We start from the raw sequence: 16482 nt of genomic DNA on the forward strand, positions 1-16482 counted from the left end.
CGCAAGACCCCATAGGGACACGTAGGGACCTCATAGGGACCACAGGGACACAGAGAAACCCATTGGAGACGCCATGGAGGCCCCATAGGAACACAGACGGCAGAGAGACCCCATAGGGACCCCACATGGACACATAGGGACACCATTGTTGTCAGCAACTGTGAGACTGCGAGACCCCCCCCGCGGGGTGTGACGCGTTAGGCCCTCTCCCTGCTCTATGATAGATGGGTGGTTCGTGCCCTTAGGGGCGTAAACGAAGCACTTAGGCTATATAAGCTAGTGTATACGTGTAATAAACGCCATTTGCTGCTCATCACATTGGTGTCACCTCAGTAGTTGGCCCAGCTACGGTCTCCCAGGGAAGCGGAACGGGCGTTTACTGCAACAAGTGTTGACCCCGACCGCCGTGATACCTGGGGGTGAGTCAGCTGTTCTGTAGGATCCCACTGCAGAGCCGTAAATTCAAATCCGCGGAGTGGTGGAAGCCCAGGGACGGGGAGGAGTGCGCATTACTCCTTGTCAGGCAGGAGGCTCGGGAAAAGGAGCCAGGATCCCTCTGGCACTAGGGGAAACGGCAGGAGAAGGCCAGACATACGTTCGGCCAGAGGCGTTATGGAAGCCGTCATAAAGGTGATTCTTCATGCATGCAAAATTTATTGCGGGAAAAATGTTCCTTCTAAGAAGGAGGTTTCAGCGACACTCTCGTTGCTGGAGAAGGAGGGGCTATTATCATCCCCTTCTGACTTATATGATCCTGATAATTGGGATTCATTTACTGCTGTGCTCTCACAGAGGGCAATGTCCACTCAAAAAGTTGCGGAGTTTAAAGTGTGGGGATTAATTTTGACAGCTCTTAGGAAAGCGAAAGAGGAGAAGATTGCAGGTGACCGTGCTAGGGATCTGCTGGGGTTAGGGCCGGGGGGGGTCTTGTCTCCCCTACAGGTTCGCTGGAGGGCAAGATGGCGCTGACTCCTTCGGCCCCACCAGAAACAACGACCCTGGGGATAAAGAAGAACGAAGCGGAGCAGGAACAATCACACCATAAAGAGGAGGACCCACCTCCTTACCCGGCTTGCAGCTTATATCCTTCACTTAAGCCCTTCAAAGATAAAGGGGGAGGGGGGCCTGCGGAGGAATGCGGTATAACTTCTGGCACAGCTGATAAGAGGGTCCTTGGAGAGGGAGAGATGTCTGGAGGAGTTGTGGTGCGACCTGTGGAATGCGGCAGCGGGGGCGGGACTCACCTACTGCCCGATTCCGCTTGCTACGGCGGCCACCCCCCGAGGGGCGTGGATTGTCCCGCGCCGCTTTGCTGTGGGGGGGGCGTTCCGACGGGGATGGCCCCGGGGTCCGCTCAGGAGGGGCGTGGTCCCATATCGACAGCTCCATGGGGCCCGCCTACCCTCACTGATTGGGCTCGTGTGAGAGAAGACATACGGGCTGCAGATCCGGCAGGTACCGCGCTTACTCTCCCGGTGGTGGTAAAACCAGAGGGTGCAGCTTGGACTCCTTTGGATTCCAAAGCGATTACTCGCCTCTCGGATTTAGTTAAAAGCAAAGGTCTGCATTCCCCTGTTACCATGGCAGCGGTGGAAGCTCTCATGGCTTCTAGTCTCTTGCCACACGATGTGGTGAACCTTATGCATGTTATTCTTGAGCCTGTACAATACACCCTGTGGTATGATGAATGGAATAGACTACTTCAAGCTGTGGTGGCTGCTGCCACCCGTGACCCCCACCATCCAGCCAACGGCCAGCGCAGAGGCGATAGAACTAATCTTGCACGTCTTCAGGGCCTGGCAGATGGAATGGTGGGATCCCCGGAGGGCAAAGCAACATTGCTTAGAGCAGGAGAGCTGGCAGCCGTTACAACTGCGGCCCTTCAAGCCCTGCGAGAATTGGCTAAGGTTGCGGAACCTGTGCTTCCGTGGGCAGACATCAAGCAGGGCCCCTCTGAGTCATTTTCTGACTTTGCGAATCCGTGCAGTGGAGGGATCTGATCTCCCACGGGAGGTCCAATCCCCAGTCATAATGGATTGTCTTAAGCAGAAATCGTTGCCAGACATCCAGCAAATCATCAGAGCAGCGCCGGGAACTCTAACTACCCCAGGGGAGCTTATTAAGTATGTGTTAGATCATCAGAGGGCCACACCATTAACTTATGAGGGACTAGCAGCCGCCATGCAGGGAATGGCCGCTTCGGTTAGTTCTGCGGTTAAGACCACGGTGATGTCAGCTACTCGGGTCGGGGAAGAAAGGGATAAAGGCCCGTGCTTTAAGTGTAGGCATTAGAATGGGTTCCCTTCATGGACAGGTGGCCAGATTGAGGCCTGGAGAACAAGCAATTCCATACAGCGGGTTTGTGAGAGCAATGCTCTCAAGGCTTGAGACATCTGCCTTGATACTGAACAGACGTTTGTTATTTTTGAAGTACGTTCCAACAGGTACCTGAGACAATGTTGGTATATATTGGGCATAGGTAGTGCCACTAGAGCTATCAGCAATCACTCTAATCAGTAATCTCTAATCTCTTTGTCTATAACTTCACCAGTATCGTAGGCTTTAATTGTTAAGTGTCGGTAACATCACATCAGTTCTTGCAGGCTACCTACACGGTGATTCAAGACCTATCACCTACTCCAAGTGGAATGAATTTCGCTTTGGTAAGGAAGCTTCTGCAGCATGAGGGTTTGTACCAACTGCTAAAACGCGTCAGAGATAATGGACAGAAAACCTTGATCACTGTTCACCACGACACAAGAGGGAGACATCACATCTGAGAGCAAAGAAGGACGGAGAACACCACTGACGGGAAGTGCTTCTGAGATGGTCCATCAAAGCGACGGGAATGTTTAACTCTGCTTAACTCTATTCTATATTCGGTTGTAGTTGCACTAAGTCTAATATTAACACGCTTCATACTTATGGGTATATTACATATATAAGTATGGTTGAAGACATTAGGATAATTAAGTTAGGAGGTTGTCATTAGGTTAATAGGTTATAGAGTTATTAGGGTAGGATTATTTTGCGAATCGGGATGTAACGGGGCAAAGCTTAACCGAGAGGACAATGGCATGTATAGGCGCAGTGCGGGGATTTTGGGGTGTACGGGTTAGGGTCCTCTTGAGTTGTAGTAGACTTTCTTGAGCATGGAGAGGGGGGAGATGTTGTCAGCAACTGCGAGGCTGCGAGACCCCCCCGCGGGGTGTGACGCGTTAGGCCCTCTCCCTGCTCTATGATAGATGGGTGGTTCGTGCCCTTAGGGGCATAAACGAAGCACTTAGGCTATATAAGCTAGTGAATACGTGTAATAAACGCCATTTGCTGCTCATCACAGTGGTGTCACCTCAGTAACTGGCCAAGCTGCAGTCTCCCCGGGGAGCAGAACGGGCGCATACTGCAACACATGGGGACCCGTAGGGGGCGTTCGCAACCCATTAGGATACATAGGGTGCCATGGGGACCCATAGGGTGCCTTAAGGAGCCACTAGCATACCATAGGTTGCCATGGAGACCCATTAGGATCCATAGGGTGCCACGGGGACTCTAGGGTGCCTTAGGTACCCAATAGTATCCATTGGATGCCTTAGGGACCCACTATGATCCACAGGGTGCCATAAGGTCCCATAAGGATCCTCAGGGTGCCTTAGGAGCATTAGGACCCATCAGGTGCCTTAGGACCTCTAGGGTGCCTTAGGGAATTGTTTGGATTTATAGGGTGCCACAGGGAAATGTAGGGTGCCTTAGGGAACCACTAGGATCCATAGGGTGTAATGGGGACCCTTAGGGTGCTTTAGGGTCCCATTAGGATCCATAGGATGCCATGGGGACACATAGGATGCCTTAGGCAGCCACTAGCATACCATAGGGTGCCATGGAGGCCCATTAGGATCCATAGGGTGCCTTAGGGATCTGTAGGATGCCTTAGGGACCCATTAGGATCCATAGGGTGCCACGGGGACTCGTAGGGTGCCTCAGGGACCCCTTAGGATTCATAGGGTGCCATAGGAACACACAGGGTGCTTTAGGGACCCATTAGGTTCCATAGGGTGCCATGGGGACCCTTTAGGATCCCTAGGGTGCCTTATGGACCCACTGGGACCCACAGGGTGCCCTAGGGACCATTAGGATCCCTAGGGTGCTTCAGCACCCCTAGGGTGCTTTAGGGACCTGTTAGCATTTATAGGGTGCAACAGAGACCCACAGAGTGCCTTAGGGACCCATTAGGATGCCTAGGGTGTCATGGGGACCCTTAGGGTGCTTTAGGGACCCATTAAGATCCATAGGGTGCCATGGGGACCCATAGGGATCCATAGGGTGCCATGGGGACCCATTCAGTGCCTTAGGGACCTATTGCGATTCATAGGGTACCTTAGGGACACATTAGGATCCATAGGGTGCCTTAGGGACACATTAGGATCCTCAGGGTGCCTCATGAACCATTAGGATCCGTAGGGTGCTATGGGGAACTTAGGGTGCCTTAGGGACCCATTAGGACCCATAGGGTGTCTTAGAAACCCATTAGGATCCATAGGGTGCTATGGGGACAGTAGTGTGCCTCAGGGACCCATTAGGACCCATAGGGTGCCTTAGGGACCCATTAGGATTCATAGGGTAATATGGTGAACCATTAGGATTCATACGGTTCCAGGGGAACCGGTTAGGATCAATATGGTGCCATGGTGACCCATAGGGTGTCTTAGGGACCCACTAGGATTCATAGGGTGCCATGGGGACCCATTAGAATCCATGGGGTGCCATGGGGACTTCTAGGGTGCCTTAGGGAACTATTATGATCCATAGGGTGCCATAGGGACCCATTCGGATCTATAGGGTGCCATGGGGTCTCACTAGGATCCATGGGGTGCCATAGGGTCCCATTAGGATCCTCAGGGTTCCTTATGGACCATTAGAATCCGTAGGGTGCTATGGGGACCGTAGGGTGACTTAGAGACCTATTAGGACCCTTAGGGTGCCATGGGGACCCATAGGGATCCATAGGGTGTCTTAGGGACCCGTTAGCATCCATAGGGTGCCAGGGGAACCTGTTAGGACCCATAGGGTGCCACGGGGACCCACTGGGTGTTTTAGAGAACCATTAGGATCCATAGGGTGCCAGGGAAACCCATAGGGTGCTTTAGAGACCCTTTGGGATCCTCAGGGTGACATGGTGACCTGTAGGGTGCTTTAGGGACCCATTAGGATCCTTAGGGTACCAGGGGGACCCATTAGGATCCATAGAGTGCTATGGGGACCTGTAGGGTGCCTTAGGGATGCATTAGGATTTATAGGGTGCCATGCGGACCTACGAGGCTCCCTAGTCCACCCTTGCTTGGGTGCCATAAGTATCCATAGGGTGCCATGGGGACCCGTAGAGGCCGCACCTTGAACGCTGTGTTCAGTTTTGGGCCCCTGACTGCAGGACAGATGTTGAGGCCCCAGTGTGCAGAGAAGGGCAACGAAAGTGGTGAGGGGTCTGGAGCACAGGGCTGCTGAGGATGCCGATGGCATGGCGAGCAGAGGAACGAAGGGAGAGCAGGCAGAGGGGGGCCGGCACTCCCAGCCGGGCCGGGCAGCAGCTGCCGCCGCCAGCATCACAATGGGCAGCGGCCAGCACCGGCCGCGCCGTCATGGCGTCGCCGCGACGACGTTTGTGACACGGGCGCCCAGGGGGGTATAAAGGCAGAGCGCGGCGGCGGGTCCCGCATCCTGGAGGAGCATCTGTCCGAGAGCAGACGCGTCTGCAGGAGGAGCTCCAGCATGGCTGGCGCGAACGAGGAGAGAGCCGCCGGCACGAGGCGGAACAGGAGGAGCGAGGCCGGCCCCGCAGCGGGGCGCGCCTCCAGACCCATGGACACGAACAGCAAAGGTGTGCAGGGCTGCGGCCAGCTTGGAGCGGGGCTGCGGCCGCCCTTGGTGCAGAGACGGCGCATCGCTCTGCCGCCTCGCTCCCGCCTGGCAGCCGGAGGGGCGCCGGGCAGCGGCGGATCGGAGCGTGACCTGCTTTTCCTCTGTCCTGCAGTGCGAGTCGCCGTCTGGGACGCGGTGGCCGCCTACGTCCGGGAGCAGCTCGTGGCACACAAGGTGCGTTGGCCGGCGGTTCCTCCTCTCCCCGTCCGGCCTGGGCTTCCTCTGAGGCTTCCCCTGCATACGCAGCGGGAGACTCCCCCCGCACTTCTCTCCTGGGCGTCCCACGGGCTCCCTGCAGACGCACGATCCCTCGTGCCGGGCGTTGTCGGATCTTGGGGCCGATGCCACTCTCTGGAAGCCTCTGGATCCTGCGAGGCCGCTTCCACCCCGCCTGCTGTGCCGCATCTGGGAGGGCGAGGGGCAGGAGAGCGCCGTGCGGCCCTTCCCAAAGCCGTTCCCACGCCCCGGCTCGTGCCTCTGAGCGGCGGCAGAGGCTCCTGAGCTCTGTCCCTGCGTCGGAGCCCCTGCGCCTCTTCCCCCTGGCCGGCCCGTAACCCTTCTGCCCTGCTTTTCTCTTCCGCCCACAGGGGGTCTGGATTCCCACCTTCGGCTCCTTTGACACCGTCTCCAAAGACGTCTGGACCGAGGACGGGACCGTGACTCTGCGGTGGCCCGTGTTCCACCTGGCCGCCAACCTCATGGCCACGCACCACCTCAAGGCCCGCAGGGAGCCCCTGCCAGGTAGGAGGGGGGATTCCGCTGCTTCCGGCTGCGTGGACGGGGCCGACGGCCACCACCTCTGTGCCCACCAGCAAAGCTCCCCCTCTGAGGAGCCTGTCCAAACGCGGGGCCGTTCCGGCTGAGGTCCACCAGCAGCTCTTCTAGGGGAGCGCCTGTGGGAAACCAACCCTGCCGTCAATTCTGTCCCTCACATCTTTCAGTGCACAGGAAGTTGGAGCCGCTGAGATACAGCAGAGTGGCCGCAGGCGCCGCCGTGAGCTGGGAGAGCGTGAAGACCGGCATCCAGAGCACCGTGTCCCTGCTCTCCGGCTGCCTGCGGGACGGGCAGAACGTGGCCGTCGTGCTGAAGGACATCGGCGTGCTGCTCATAGACGGGCTGACGTTCCACATGAGATTCTACTACAGCTTCCTGGAGCAGCTGTCTGGGAAAGAGGAGCTCAGCAGAGCTGCTCTCAAGGTGAGCCGCCGTTTCTGCGCGGCCCAGGCGGAGCCGCGACCTCGCGGTGCCCGCATGCGGCCCACCAGGAGCTGCCGGCCGCTCGGGCCGTGCGAGTGCCGAGCTGCTGCCGGCTCTCCCTGCCTCGGGCTCCCCGCGTCCCCGGCGCCTCAGCCGTGACCAGGACGTCCCACCTCCTCCCTGTTTCTCCCCCACAGGCCCCCTGGCTGCTGAACGCGGTGGTGTCCCCGGCGGCACCGGTGGCCTCCCTGGCGCTCTCCGGCTGCCTCATCGTCTTTCCCATGTGAGTGCGTTGGTGGCGGTGGCTGCTGCCTGGTGCGGCCGCTCGGCTCTCGTTGCGCAGCACTTGTTCCTCGTGTCCGTGCCCGTCCTGCCCGTGAGCGTGTGTCGTGGGATCGCAGACTGAGCTGGGCTGGACGGAACCCCAAAAGGCACTTTGCCCACCCCCCTGTGGGGAACAGGGACCCCAGAGGAGGTTGCTCTGAGCCTGGTCCAGCAGGCCTCGACTGCCCGTCTGGGCGTCCACCAGCTCTCTGGGCAAGATGCTGCGGTGCCTCGCCGCCCTTCTGTCCAGCGCTCCTTCCTTACGTCCGACCCAAACCTTCCCTCCTGCCCTTGGAAGCTATTTCCCCTGCCCCCGTCCCGACGGACCCTGCTCGTGGCTTTAGAAAGCAGCGTGCTGCACGCAGCGTGACAACATGCCTGGGAGCAGACGGCCAGAGAGCAGCAAGGAGCGCTGGAGCGCTGCGTCACACCGCTCCGTCTTCTCCTCTCGCGCAGGTGTCACATGGAGTTGGTGCCCAAAGCACCGCCCACAACGCGCCGCAAGGCCTCAGCGAGCCTCTCTGGTCGGGAGAAAACAAAGCAAGACGACGCTTTGCCACCTCTCCCACCTCGCGACCAGGGCAAGACAGGTAAAGCAGCCACCGGCTCCTTCCCGCGGCACGGGCAGCCAAGCGGAGCTGGGAAACGCCCCGCTGACCATCAGCCCAGGGCTCTGATGGCGGCACAGCTTCCCGCCAGCTCAGCACGGCCCCGAAGCCATCGGCCCCCGGCCCCTTCCCATCAGTGACTGCCGGCCTCTCCCAAACGAAGGCGCTGGCTGTGCCGTGCCCCCTGCCCCGGCTTGGCCCGGGCGGATCTCAGGCCCTGCCCTCCCCCGACGGAAGGATCCGGCCCCCAAAAGTCACCCCGCCACCTCGTCGTCGCCCCCCGGCTCCTCTTTCCCAAAGCCGACGCCTCCCCTTCCCCATTGCAGTGAGATTTGCTGCCCGGCCGACCTTCATCAAGCGGCTGAGCTCGGACAGCATGGATGGAGAACGGCTCCGGCGGATCAGGAGCTTGCTGCTGAAGAAGAGCTCCAGGGCCAGGTGAGGCTGGAGGCTCCGGGCTGCCGTGCGCACAGGGGCGACCCGACGAGAGCCCATTCCCCAGCCCCAAAGGGTCCCTGTTGGTGGGGATGAGGACCGGGACCCCCCGGCTCACAGGGCCGCCCCTCTGCGCGTCTCGGGAGCCGCAGGGCAGCCGGCGAGCAGCCTGTGGGCAGGGCTATGTTGCGGCCCAGGCTCCCGGCTCAGGCTGGCGGCGTGCGGCCCAAAGCCATCGACCACTCACGCGGCCCCCTCCCGCTCTGTCCTTCCAGTCTGCTGCCACCGATCCGGCCGCTGCCCGAAGCCCAGGAGGAGCCGGTGAGCTGCCAGCCGCAGGGGGAGGCAGAAACGTGGAGCCAGGAAGAGCTGCGCCGAGCACCGGGAGGCAAACACGTGAGATTCCCCGAGGAACTGGAAGCAGGAAAAGCCCATCGTGCGGGTGCGGCGCGAATCCTGCCGGTGGCCAAGCACTCGCCCTCTCAGATCACCTTGAGGACAGCAGCGTTCCAAGGAGGTTCCCGAAGATCTGCCTCCAGGGCTGCGTTCACAGAGCCGCACGGCAGAGCATCCAGGCTCCCGCTGACGTGTGACTCGGTGTGGCTCCTCAGGCAGAGGGTGATGAAGAAGAGGGCGGCGCAGGAAGCGCTGGAGCGGGCGGCAGCATCAGCGCCTCGTGTGGAGCCCAGGCTGCCCGAGGAGCCTCCTGTCCGCCGCTCTGGATCGCTGCCGCCCATACGGGAAGAAACGGAGGCTCCCGAGAGTCAGGCTGCGCAGAGCGAGGCCCCCCCCCGCAGGAGGTGCCCCACGCTGGCCATGCTGATGCAGGCATGGTGCGCCCAGTGCAGAGGCCGCAGAACAGAGGCGTGAATCCCAGCCGCAGCGCATCTCCGACGCAAGCGGGCTGCCCAGGGCTCCGTCCGACCCGGCCTCCAGGGACGGGGCACCCGCAGCCTCTCTGGGCGTTCGGTTCCCGCAGCGCTGCGCACAGCGATCCGACCCGACATCCCATCTTCCACTCGGCACCACTTCCCTTGGCTGACCATCAGCCACGCCATCAGAGCCGACTCCCCTCCCGTCCGCAGGCTCCCTTTCGGGATGGAAGGCTGCGACGCCGTCACCCCCGCAGCCTTCCCTTCTGCAGACCAACCGAGGAGACCTGGAGCGAAATGTCGAGGGGCAGAACCATCAATAAACATCCTTTCAACATCCCCACACTGCCTGCGATGGCGTCACTGCGTCTGTTTGCGCCGGTGGAGGGAGAAAGCATTGCGGGAGGGCATCAGAGCGTCCATCAGAGCCTGTGGGCAGACATGGGACCCCACAGAGACCCCCTAGGGACAAAGAGGGAGACATAGAGACCCAACAGGGACACAGAGAGACCCCACAGGGACAGCATAGGGACAGACAGGGACCCCATAGGGACCCCATAGGGATACATAGAGACATCAAAGGGACACATAGGGACCCAGTAGGGACACAGAGAAAGCATATGGAGACCCCACAGGGACACACAGGGACACAGAGAGCCCCCATAGGGAAAGACACCCATAGAGACCCCATAGGCAGACAACCAGGCTGCCGCTTCGGGCACGGCAGCCAGGCGGGATCTGCTCCGGCAGGGCGGCCTGGGCCTCGCACTGCCTTCCTGAGCGGGCAGCCGGCTCCTAGCCTGGCCGGGTGGCTGCTGGCCTGTCCGGGCTACCCAGGCCAGCCGGCTCTTGCCTGCCACGGTCCCCCGGCCGGCCCGGAGGGCTCCAGAAGAGCAGAGCTACACGGGCCGGCCGGCCACCGCCTTTCGCCTGGCTGCGCTGCCCTGAGTGGCCCGCCGGCTTCCGGCCTGGCCCAGCTGGCTGCCAGGAGGCTTCGGGCCTCCTAAGGGTTCCCCAGGTCAGCGCTTTGAGGGCTGCTTCGGCCCGGTTCTGCGACCTGCGGGGCGGAGGGATGTCGCAGAATCCGCGCCTCCGGAAAAAGGGGACCCCAACAGAATGAAAAGCAGCGGCAACGGCCTGAGGAGAAGCCAAGGGATTGCTCAGAACGCCAGGTAACACGCCGCCATGCAGCGTCATGAGAATTGGCAGCCGCGAGTCCAATGGAACGGGAGAACGTCCGACAGGACAGGCCTCACCATGAGGCACAGCGCAGCTGAGCAGCAGGGAGATGAAGAAGAGCCGACGAAGAAGAGCGGGCGAAGAAGAGCACGGGGTGACCTGCAGGAGCTCTGCTGCCTCCGTGAGCACAGAGTGCCCTGGGAACGCAGCTCTGCTCCTGCTCTGCAGCTCTGCTTCTCCTCTGGGGTCCCGATGGGGGATCTAGGGGGTCTTTATGCGTCTCTATGGGGCTCCCTGTGTCCCTATGGGTCCCTGTGGGTCCCTATCGGATCTCTATGGGGTCCCTGTGGGTTGTCTGTTTGTCACTATGGGGTCTCTCTGTGTCCCTACAGGAACCCTATGGGGTCTCTCTGGGGTCCCTATGGGGTCTCTATGGGTTCTTTATGTGTCTCTATGGGGCTCGATGTGTCCCTATGGGGTCCCTATGGGGTCTCTCTGTGTCCCTATGGGGTCCCCATGTTTCCCTATGGGGTCCTCCTGTGGGTCCCTGTATTTTCCTATGGGGTCCCTATGCTATGGGGTCTGTCTGTGTCCCTGTGTGTCCCTTGGGGTCCCTATGGGGTCCCTATGGGGACTCTATGGGACCCCTAAGGTTTGTCCCTTTGTCCCTCTGGGATCCCTATGTGTCACTGTGTGTCCCTTTGGGTCCCTATTGGGTCTCTATGGGGCTCCATGTGTCCCTATGTGTACCTTTGGGGTCCCTATTTGTCCCTAGGTGTCCCTATGGGAACTCTATGGGGTCCCTATGGGTTGTCCGTGTGTCCCTATTGGGTCTCTCTGTGTTCCTATGGGGTCTCTCCTCCCTCACAGGCAGCCGTTCCCCCTCCTGTTTATACACTTCCTTCAAGCACTGCAAGGCCACCATGAGGTCTCCCTGGAGCCTTGTCTGCTCCAAGCTAAACAAGCCCAGCTCCCTCAGCCTTTCCTCGTAGCAGAGGTGCTCCAGCCCTCCTATCATCTTAGAGGTGATGCTGCATATCAGTGTGCATTGCACGAGGGTGTGTGCAGGGTGTTTGCACGTGAATGTCACTTTTGCACATGTGTGTGTGTGTGCACGGCTGTGTGCAGGGCTGCAGCTGCGCTCGTGTCTTCATGCGTGTTGCTGTGCAAAGGGGTGGGTTTGCACACGGGTGTGTGTGTGCGCGAACACGGGGCTGTGCATCGAGGTCTTTGCACAAGGCTGTGTGGTTTTGCACACGGTTGTGTGCACACGGATGGAGTGTGCACACAGGGCCGTGCGAGGATGTGCTTGTGCGTGTGGATGCACAGCGGTGTGTGCAGGGAAGTCCTTGCACGTGGGTGTGCGGTTCTGCACAGGGCTGTGCACACAGAGCTGCGTGCAAGGGAGCAGCGGAGGTTCCTGGGAACAGGAGATGCCTGGGAGAGGCAGAACTCACACCAGAGTGCCGGAGAGCACAGGGCCGGGAAGCACAGCTCCGCAGCACTGTGCTGTGCACAGCAGCCTGCAGGATGGCACCGACGGAACCAGGACACGGCGTCACACCAGGCGCTGCAAAGGAAAAGCTCCATCGCAGCCCACACAGGGACAGGCAGGCAGGCGCTGGGGAGGGCTGCACGACAGAGGGGCGCCTTCTGAGCGCCACGACCTGGAGCGCTGTCTGTGGGCAGAGCAGTGCCGGGATGGCAGCGTGGCGGTCCTAAGTGCAGAGATGCTGCTCTGGACCAACAGCCCAGAGGAAACGCTGTCCTTTTGGGGAACTTGGCTCATTGTACACTCAGCATAAAGCAAAAAGTACTCAGCGCTGCCCTGGGAAACTCAGCAATCTCTACGGCATCGTTCTCTGAGTTAGCATGCCATGTTTTTATTGACTACAACCAAAGTTGGAGTGCCGAGTTGGGCGGCACTCGGAGCGCTGCCCTGCAACGCCGCGCACTGCAGCGCTGCCTGCTGATGCTCCTCCTCTCAGTCGTGCAGCTGCAGCTTCTGCATCATCTCCACCAGGCTGTTCATGGCGGAGGACTGGAAAGAAACAGAGCGAGTGTAGAAACAGGACAGCGCTTCCCTTGGGAAATCTCTTCCATGTCTGACAGACGGAGGCCCTGACAACAACAAGAGCCGCGTCTGTGCTCACCGAGGACTCACCTCTGCACGTGCAGCTGCGGCTCTCAGAGAAGCCTTCTTCAGTTCTGCTCTCCTTTGTTTCTGGCGTTGTCTTCTTGCTATCAGGCAAGAAAAAAAAAAGAGGAATTTCTTTTGTCAACAGCAAAACTGCAGAAACGTGGGTACCGTAAAAGCAGACGGCAGAAAAAAGACAAAGGAAATTGGACGAGGAACCCCCCAGTGAATGACCTTTCCAGTGGGACGTGCAGAAGACCACCATGCAGTTAAAGAGACGGGGTTGCACATTCTGGCACCTGGCTGCCTTCAGACTTGGCAGCCTTCAACCCATTTCCCCTCGACACAAAAGGAAAAGGCAAAGCAGACCCTGAGCAAACTCAGCGTGCTGGCAAAGGGCAGCAGCTCAGCACAGCGGTACACAGCCCTGCTCACCTCTGCGCCCGGAGCTCCGCGCTGCGGCAGGCCCAGGCTGCGCTGCTGGAGCCGGCACGCTGCCTCCGCTCTCAGCCCTCGCTCTCTTGTGGGCAGGCAGCTGCGCTGCTGCTGGTGTCCCTTCCTCCAAGGCCTTGCGTTTGCATCCAGCCTGGGCCTTGCCGACGGAGCGGGGGCACGCGGCAGGGGAAGCTCTTCCCCCTGTGCTGGGACCTGCTCTGCCAGGAAGCCCTCCAGCCTGGAGAGGAGCTGGAGCTCTCTCAGGGAGACAAGCTCTCTCGGAACGCCCCTGCTGCACCACCTTCACGTGGAGATGGCCGTTTGGCTCAGCACCGATCTCTGTGAAAAGACAAGAAGCAACGAGATTGAACCAGGGCGCACTGCTGCTTTCAGTCTGCAGAATGGGCCGCGATGCTGGGACATCTCATCTGGAGTGTTCACAGTCACGGAGCTTGGGATCTCAGGTGAACTGTGGGCTCCCATTTCTAATCAGTGCAGGAATGCTCACTGTGCTTATGACCACAGCCAGCACACAGTGACAACAGTCCCAGGAAAGAACAGGCACAAAGCCTGATTAGAAAGGCAGTGCACCAAGCCCCGATGCCTGCTGGGTGTCTGTACCTCTCTTGGGTGCCACGTCCCATTCTGTGCTCCTGCCCTGCCTTTCCGCATGGCTGCGCTTCAGAGGGAGGCTGGCCTCAGCTTCTGACAGAAAGAAAGCAGGAAAGACATGAAGAGCAGCTCCTTGGAGGAAGACTTGGGCACAGTCAGACACAAACTGCTGCTCTTCAAGCGCAGTTTCTTCAATTTCCTTTCCACTGCTACAGCGTTGTGCCACTTGTGCAGTCAGCACAGATCTGCAGCGCCCTTTCCTCTCTCCTCCATCACACACAGCCCTGCACGCAGCCCTCCTTAGAGGCAGCACCCGCAGCACAGCTCACAGCAGCTCCTTACCTGCGGAGGCTTTCCGCTTCCCCCCGTGCCCAGCACCATCCCACGGACACGCAGGCTCCGTCCCTGCAACAACAGATCCAGTCTGACTGCACAGACACCAGGAGCAGCGCTGTCCTGTCAGCCCACACCCCCCCCAAATCCAAAAGACGCTGTTCTACAGCCAGAGCAGAAACTGATGTTCAAACTGCACTGCGCTTACACTAAGCACTACTGCTCTCCTTCCTGTCAGATGGCAGCAGAGGAACCCCGGACTGCCTGACAGCTCTGCAGAATGCAGAGCAAAGCTGCACCAGCAAACAAAACGCTACCGGCTGCAAACGTCGAGACACGGATCTCTTGTCCCTAGAGGGAATGCGCTCAGCTCTCAGCAGCACCACTTGCACACAGACTTCTGTCTCGCTGCTGCCATCGGCTGTCGCTGTCGGCCTTTCTCATGCTTCCACCGTGGTTACTGGACATCCCTACAGCACTGCACCCGCTCAGAAGTAACACTCCACATTCATCCCTCCATCCTTCACGACAGAGGACTGCAGAAACTCACTTTTGCGCGGCACTGAGGACGGCCCGTCCCCATCGCGTCCCTCTGTGCGCTGCCAGGCGCCGTGGGATCTCTGGCAGCCTGCTGGCTGCTGCTCCCCAACGCGGGGAACCGCGCCGCGCTGCTTCTGAGGAGAGAAAGAAGAAACGTTGGAGGGAACGGGCAGCCAAGGTTTGCAGACAGCTTCCAGGTCGGGCCAGAGCTGGGACGGCAGAGTGCTGACACCTTCTTCATCACTAAGGGAAAATACGGCCTGAGCCGTGCCCACGCCATCAGCAGCGCGCGCAGCATCCAACTGGTTCCTGAGGTCCCAAAGCACCTGCAGGGCTCCCCCTGCTCCAGCCGTTCCCTTCAACATGAGAAAAAGGAAGAAGAGCCAAGCCAAGGAAACCCAGCCCTACCTTTCCTCTCCCAGAGCAGGAAGCGGAACTGCGGTCGTCCCCTGCCTGAGACATGGCCGCTGTCTCTGGGGAAGCTGAAGTTCCGAGGGCTGCGCGCAGGAACTTCTCTGCTCTTGGATCGAGCTGCTTCCCTCTGTCTTTGATTGCCTCGGTCTCTCAAAATCTCCTTTTGGACAGGAACCCTGCAGAAAGGATCCACCAGTGAAACATCAGGAGGAAGAAGCATCTTCCCAGCTTTCTTCTGCGTCTCTCGAGGAGGGCAGCGTCTGGACGTCAGCTGGCTGCCAGAGCTGCCTGCCACCACGTCCAGTTTGGGTCTGACTGCCACGGCTTGTGCCAGCAAGCGCCCTTCTCCATCTCCTCAACAGCTCTGCACCCAGCCACCCGTGGGGCAGGGGGCACGAGCTGTGCTCTGAGAAGCTTGTGCTCTCCCTGCTTTTCAATGTGCAACGTGAAGGCGGGGCTCAGCCGTGAATTTCCAGGGGAGGAAGGACGTCTCATCATCCTCACTGAAACGTGGGATGGAAGCTGAACAAGAACCATTTCCCCTGCAAACAGCCGTGCTGAGGGGCACCGCCGGAGCTGGCAACTGCTCCCCAGCCCAGCTTTTCTGCTGAGACACCTCCCGGCACCCAGCCGGCACCAACCCAGCTCACCTGGTAACCCAGGCAACATATGGATCCTAATGGCTCCCTAAGGCACCCTATGGTTCCCTAAGGCACACTACAAATCCTAATGGGTCCCTAAGGCAACCTATGGGTCCCCATGGCTCCCTATGGATCCTAATGGCTCCCTAAGGCACTCTGTATTTCCCCGTGGAACCCTATGCATCCTAACAAGTCCCTAAGGCACCCTATGTGTCCCCATAGCACCCTATGGATTCTAATGGGTCCCTAAGGCACCCTATATGTTTTCATGGAACCCTATGGCTCCTAACGTGTCCCTAAGGCACCCTGTGTGTCCTCGTGGCACCCTATAGGTCCCAATGCCACCCCAAAATTCTATTGGGTCTCTCAGGCACCCTAGGGATCCCCATGGCACTCTATATATCCTAATGGGTTCCTAAGGCACCCTATGAATCCTAATGGGTCCCCATGTCACTCTATGGATCCTAACAGATCCCTAAAGCACCCTATCGTCCCCATGGCACACTATGGATCCTAATGGCTCCCTAAGGAACTTTGCGTATCCCCGTGGAAACCTATGCATCCTAATGGGTCCCTAAGGCACCCTATGGGTCCCCATAGCACCCTATGGATTCTAATGGGTCCCTAAGGCACCATATATGTTTCCATGGCACCGTATGGCTCCTAACGTGTCCCTAAGGCACCCTGTGTTTCCTCATGGCACCCTATGGATCCTAATGGCTCCCTGAGGCACCCTATGGGTCCTCCTGGCACCCTATGGATTCTAATGGGTCCCTAAGGCACCCTATATGTTTCCATGGCACACTGTGGCTCCCAAAATGTCCCTAAGGCACCCTATGAA

At 59.2% G+C, this 16482-nt stretch overlaps 2 protein-coding genes across 13 annotated transcripts in view; one reads left to right on the top strand and one right to left on the bottom strand.

Moving 5' to 3' along the window:
• The window catches only part of LOC125686352 (uncharacterized), a 194286-nt gene that overhangs the window by 52526 nt on the left and 125278 nt on the right, over positions 1-16482 (top strand). The window lies entirely within an intron of this gene.
• Positions 1-16482, bottom strand: part of LOC125686353 (zinc finger CCCH domain-containing protein 11A-like) — a 42025-nt gene that overhangs the window by 10713 nt on the left and 14830 nt on the right. For 7 of the 11 annotated variants that reach the window (XM_048930254.1, XM_048930256.1, XM_048930251.1 and 4 more), the window contains 7 exons: positions 14995-15176; positions 14597-14720; positions 14056-14118; positions 13723-13806; positions 13102-13440; positions 12694-12770; positions 12411-12570 (listed from right to left, as the gene is read on the bottom strand). The exons of 3 other annotated variants lie outside the window; for them this stretch is intronic. In XM_048930254.1, the coding sequence (XP_048786211.1) occupies positions 12514-12570; positions 12694-12770; positions 13102-13440; positions 13723-13806; positions 14056-14118; positions 14597-14720; positions 14995-15048 (798 nt within the window). In that variant the 5' untranslated portion in view covers positions 15049-15176 and the 3' untranslated portion in view covers positions 12411-12513. Of the gene's footprint in view, positions 1-12410; positions 12571-12693; positions 12771-13101; positions 13441-13722; positions 13807-14055; positions 14119-14596; positions 14721-14994; positions 15177-16482 lie in introns of those variants that run through there. One more of the 11 variants, XM_048930253.1, reaches the window with a different exon arrangement.

The sequence above is a fragment of the Lagopus muta genome, chromosome 36 (assembly GCF_023343835.1).
Source record: "Lagopus muta isolate bLagMut1 chromosome 36, bLagMut1 primary, whole genome shotgun sequence".
NCBI lineage: Eukaryota > Metazoa > Chordata > Aves > Galliformes > Phasianidae > Lagopus > Lagopus muta.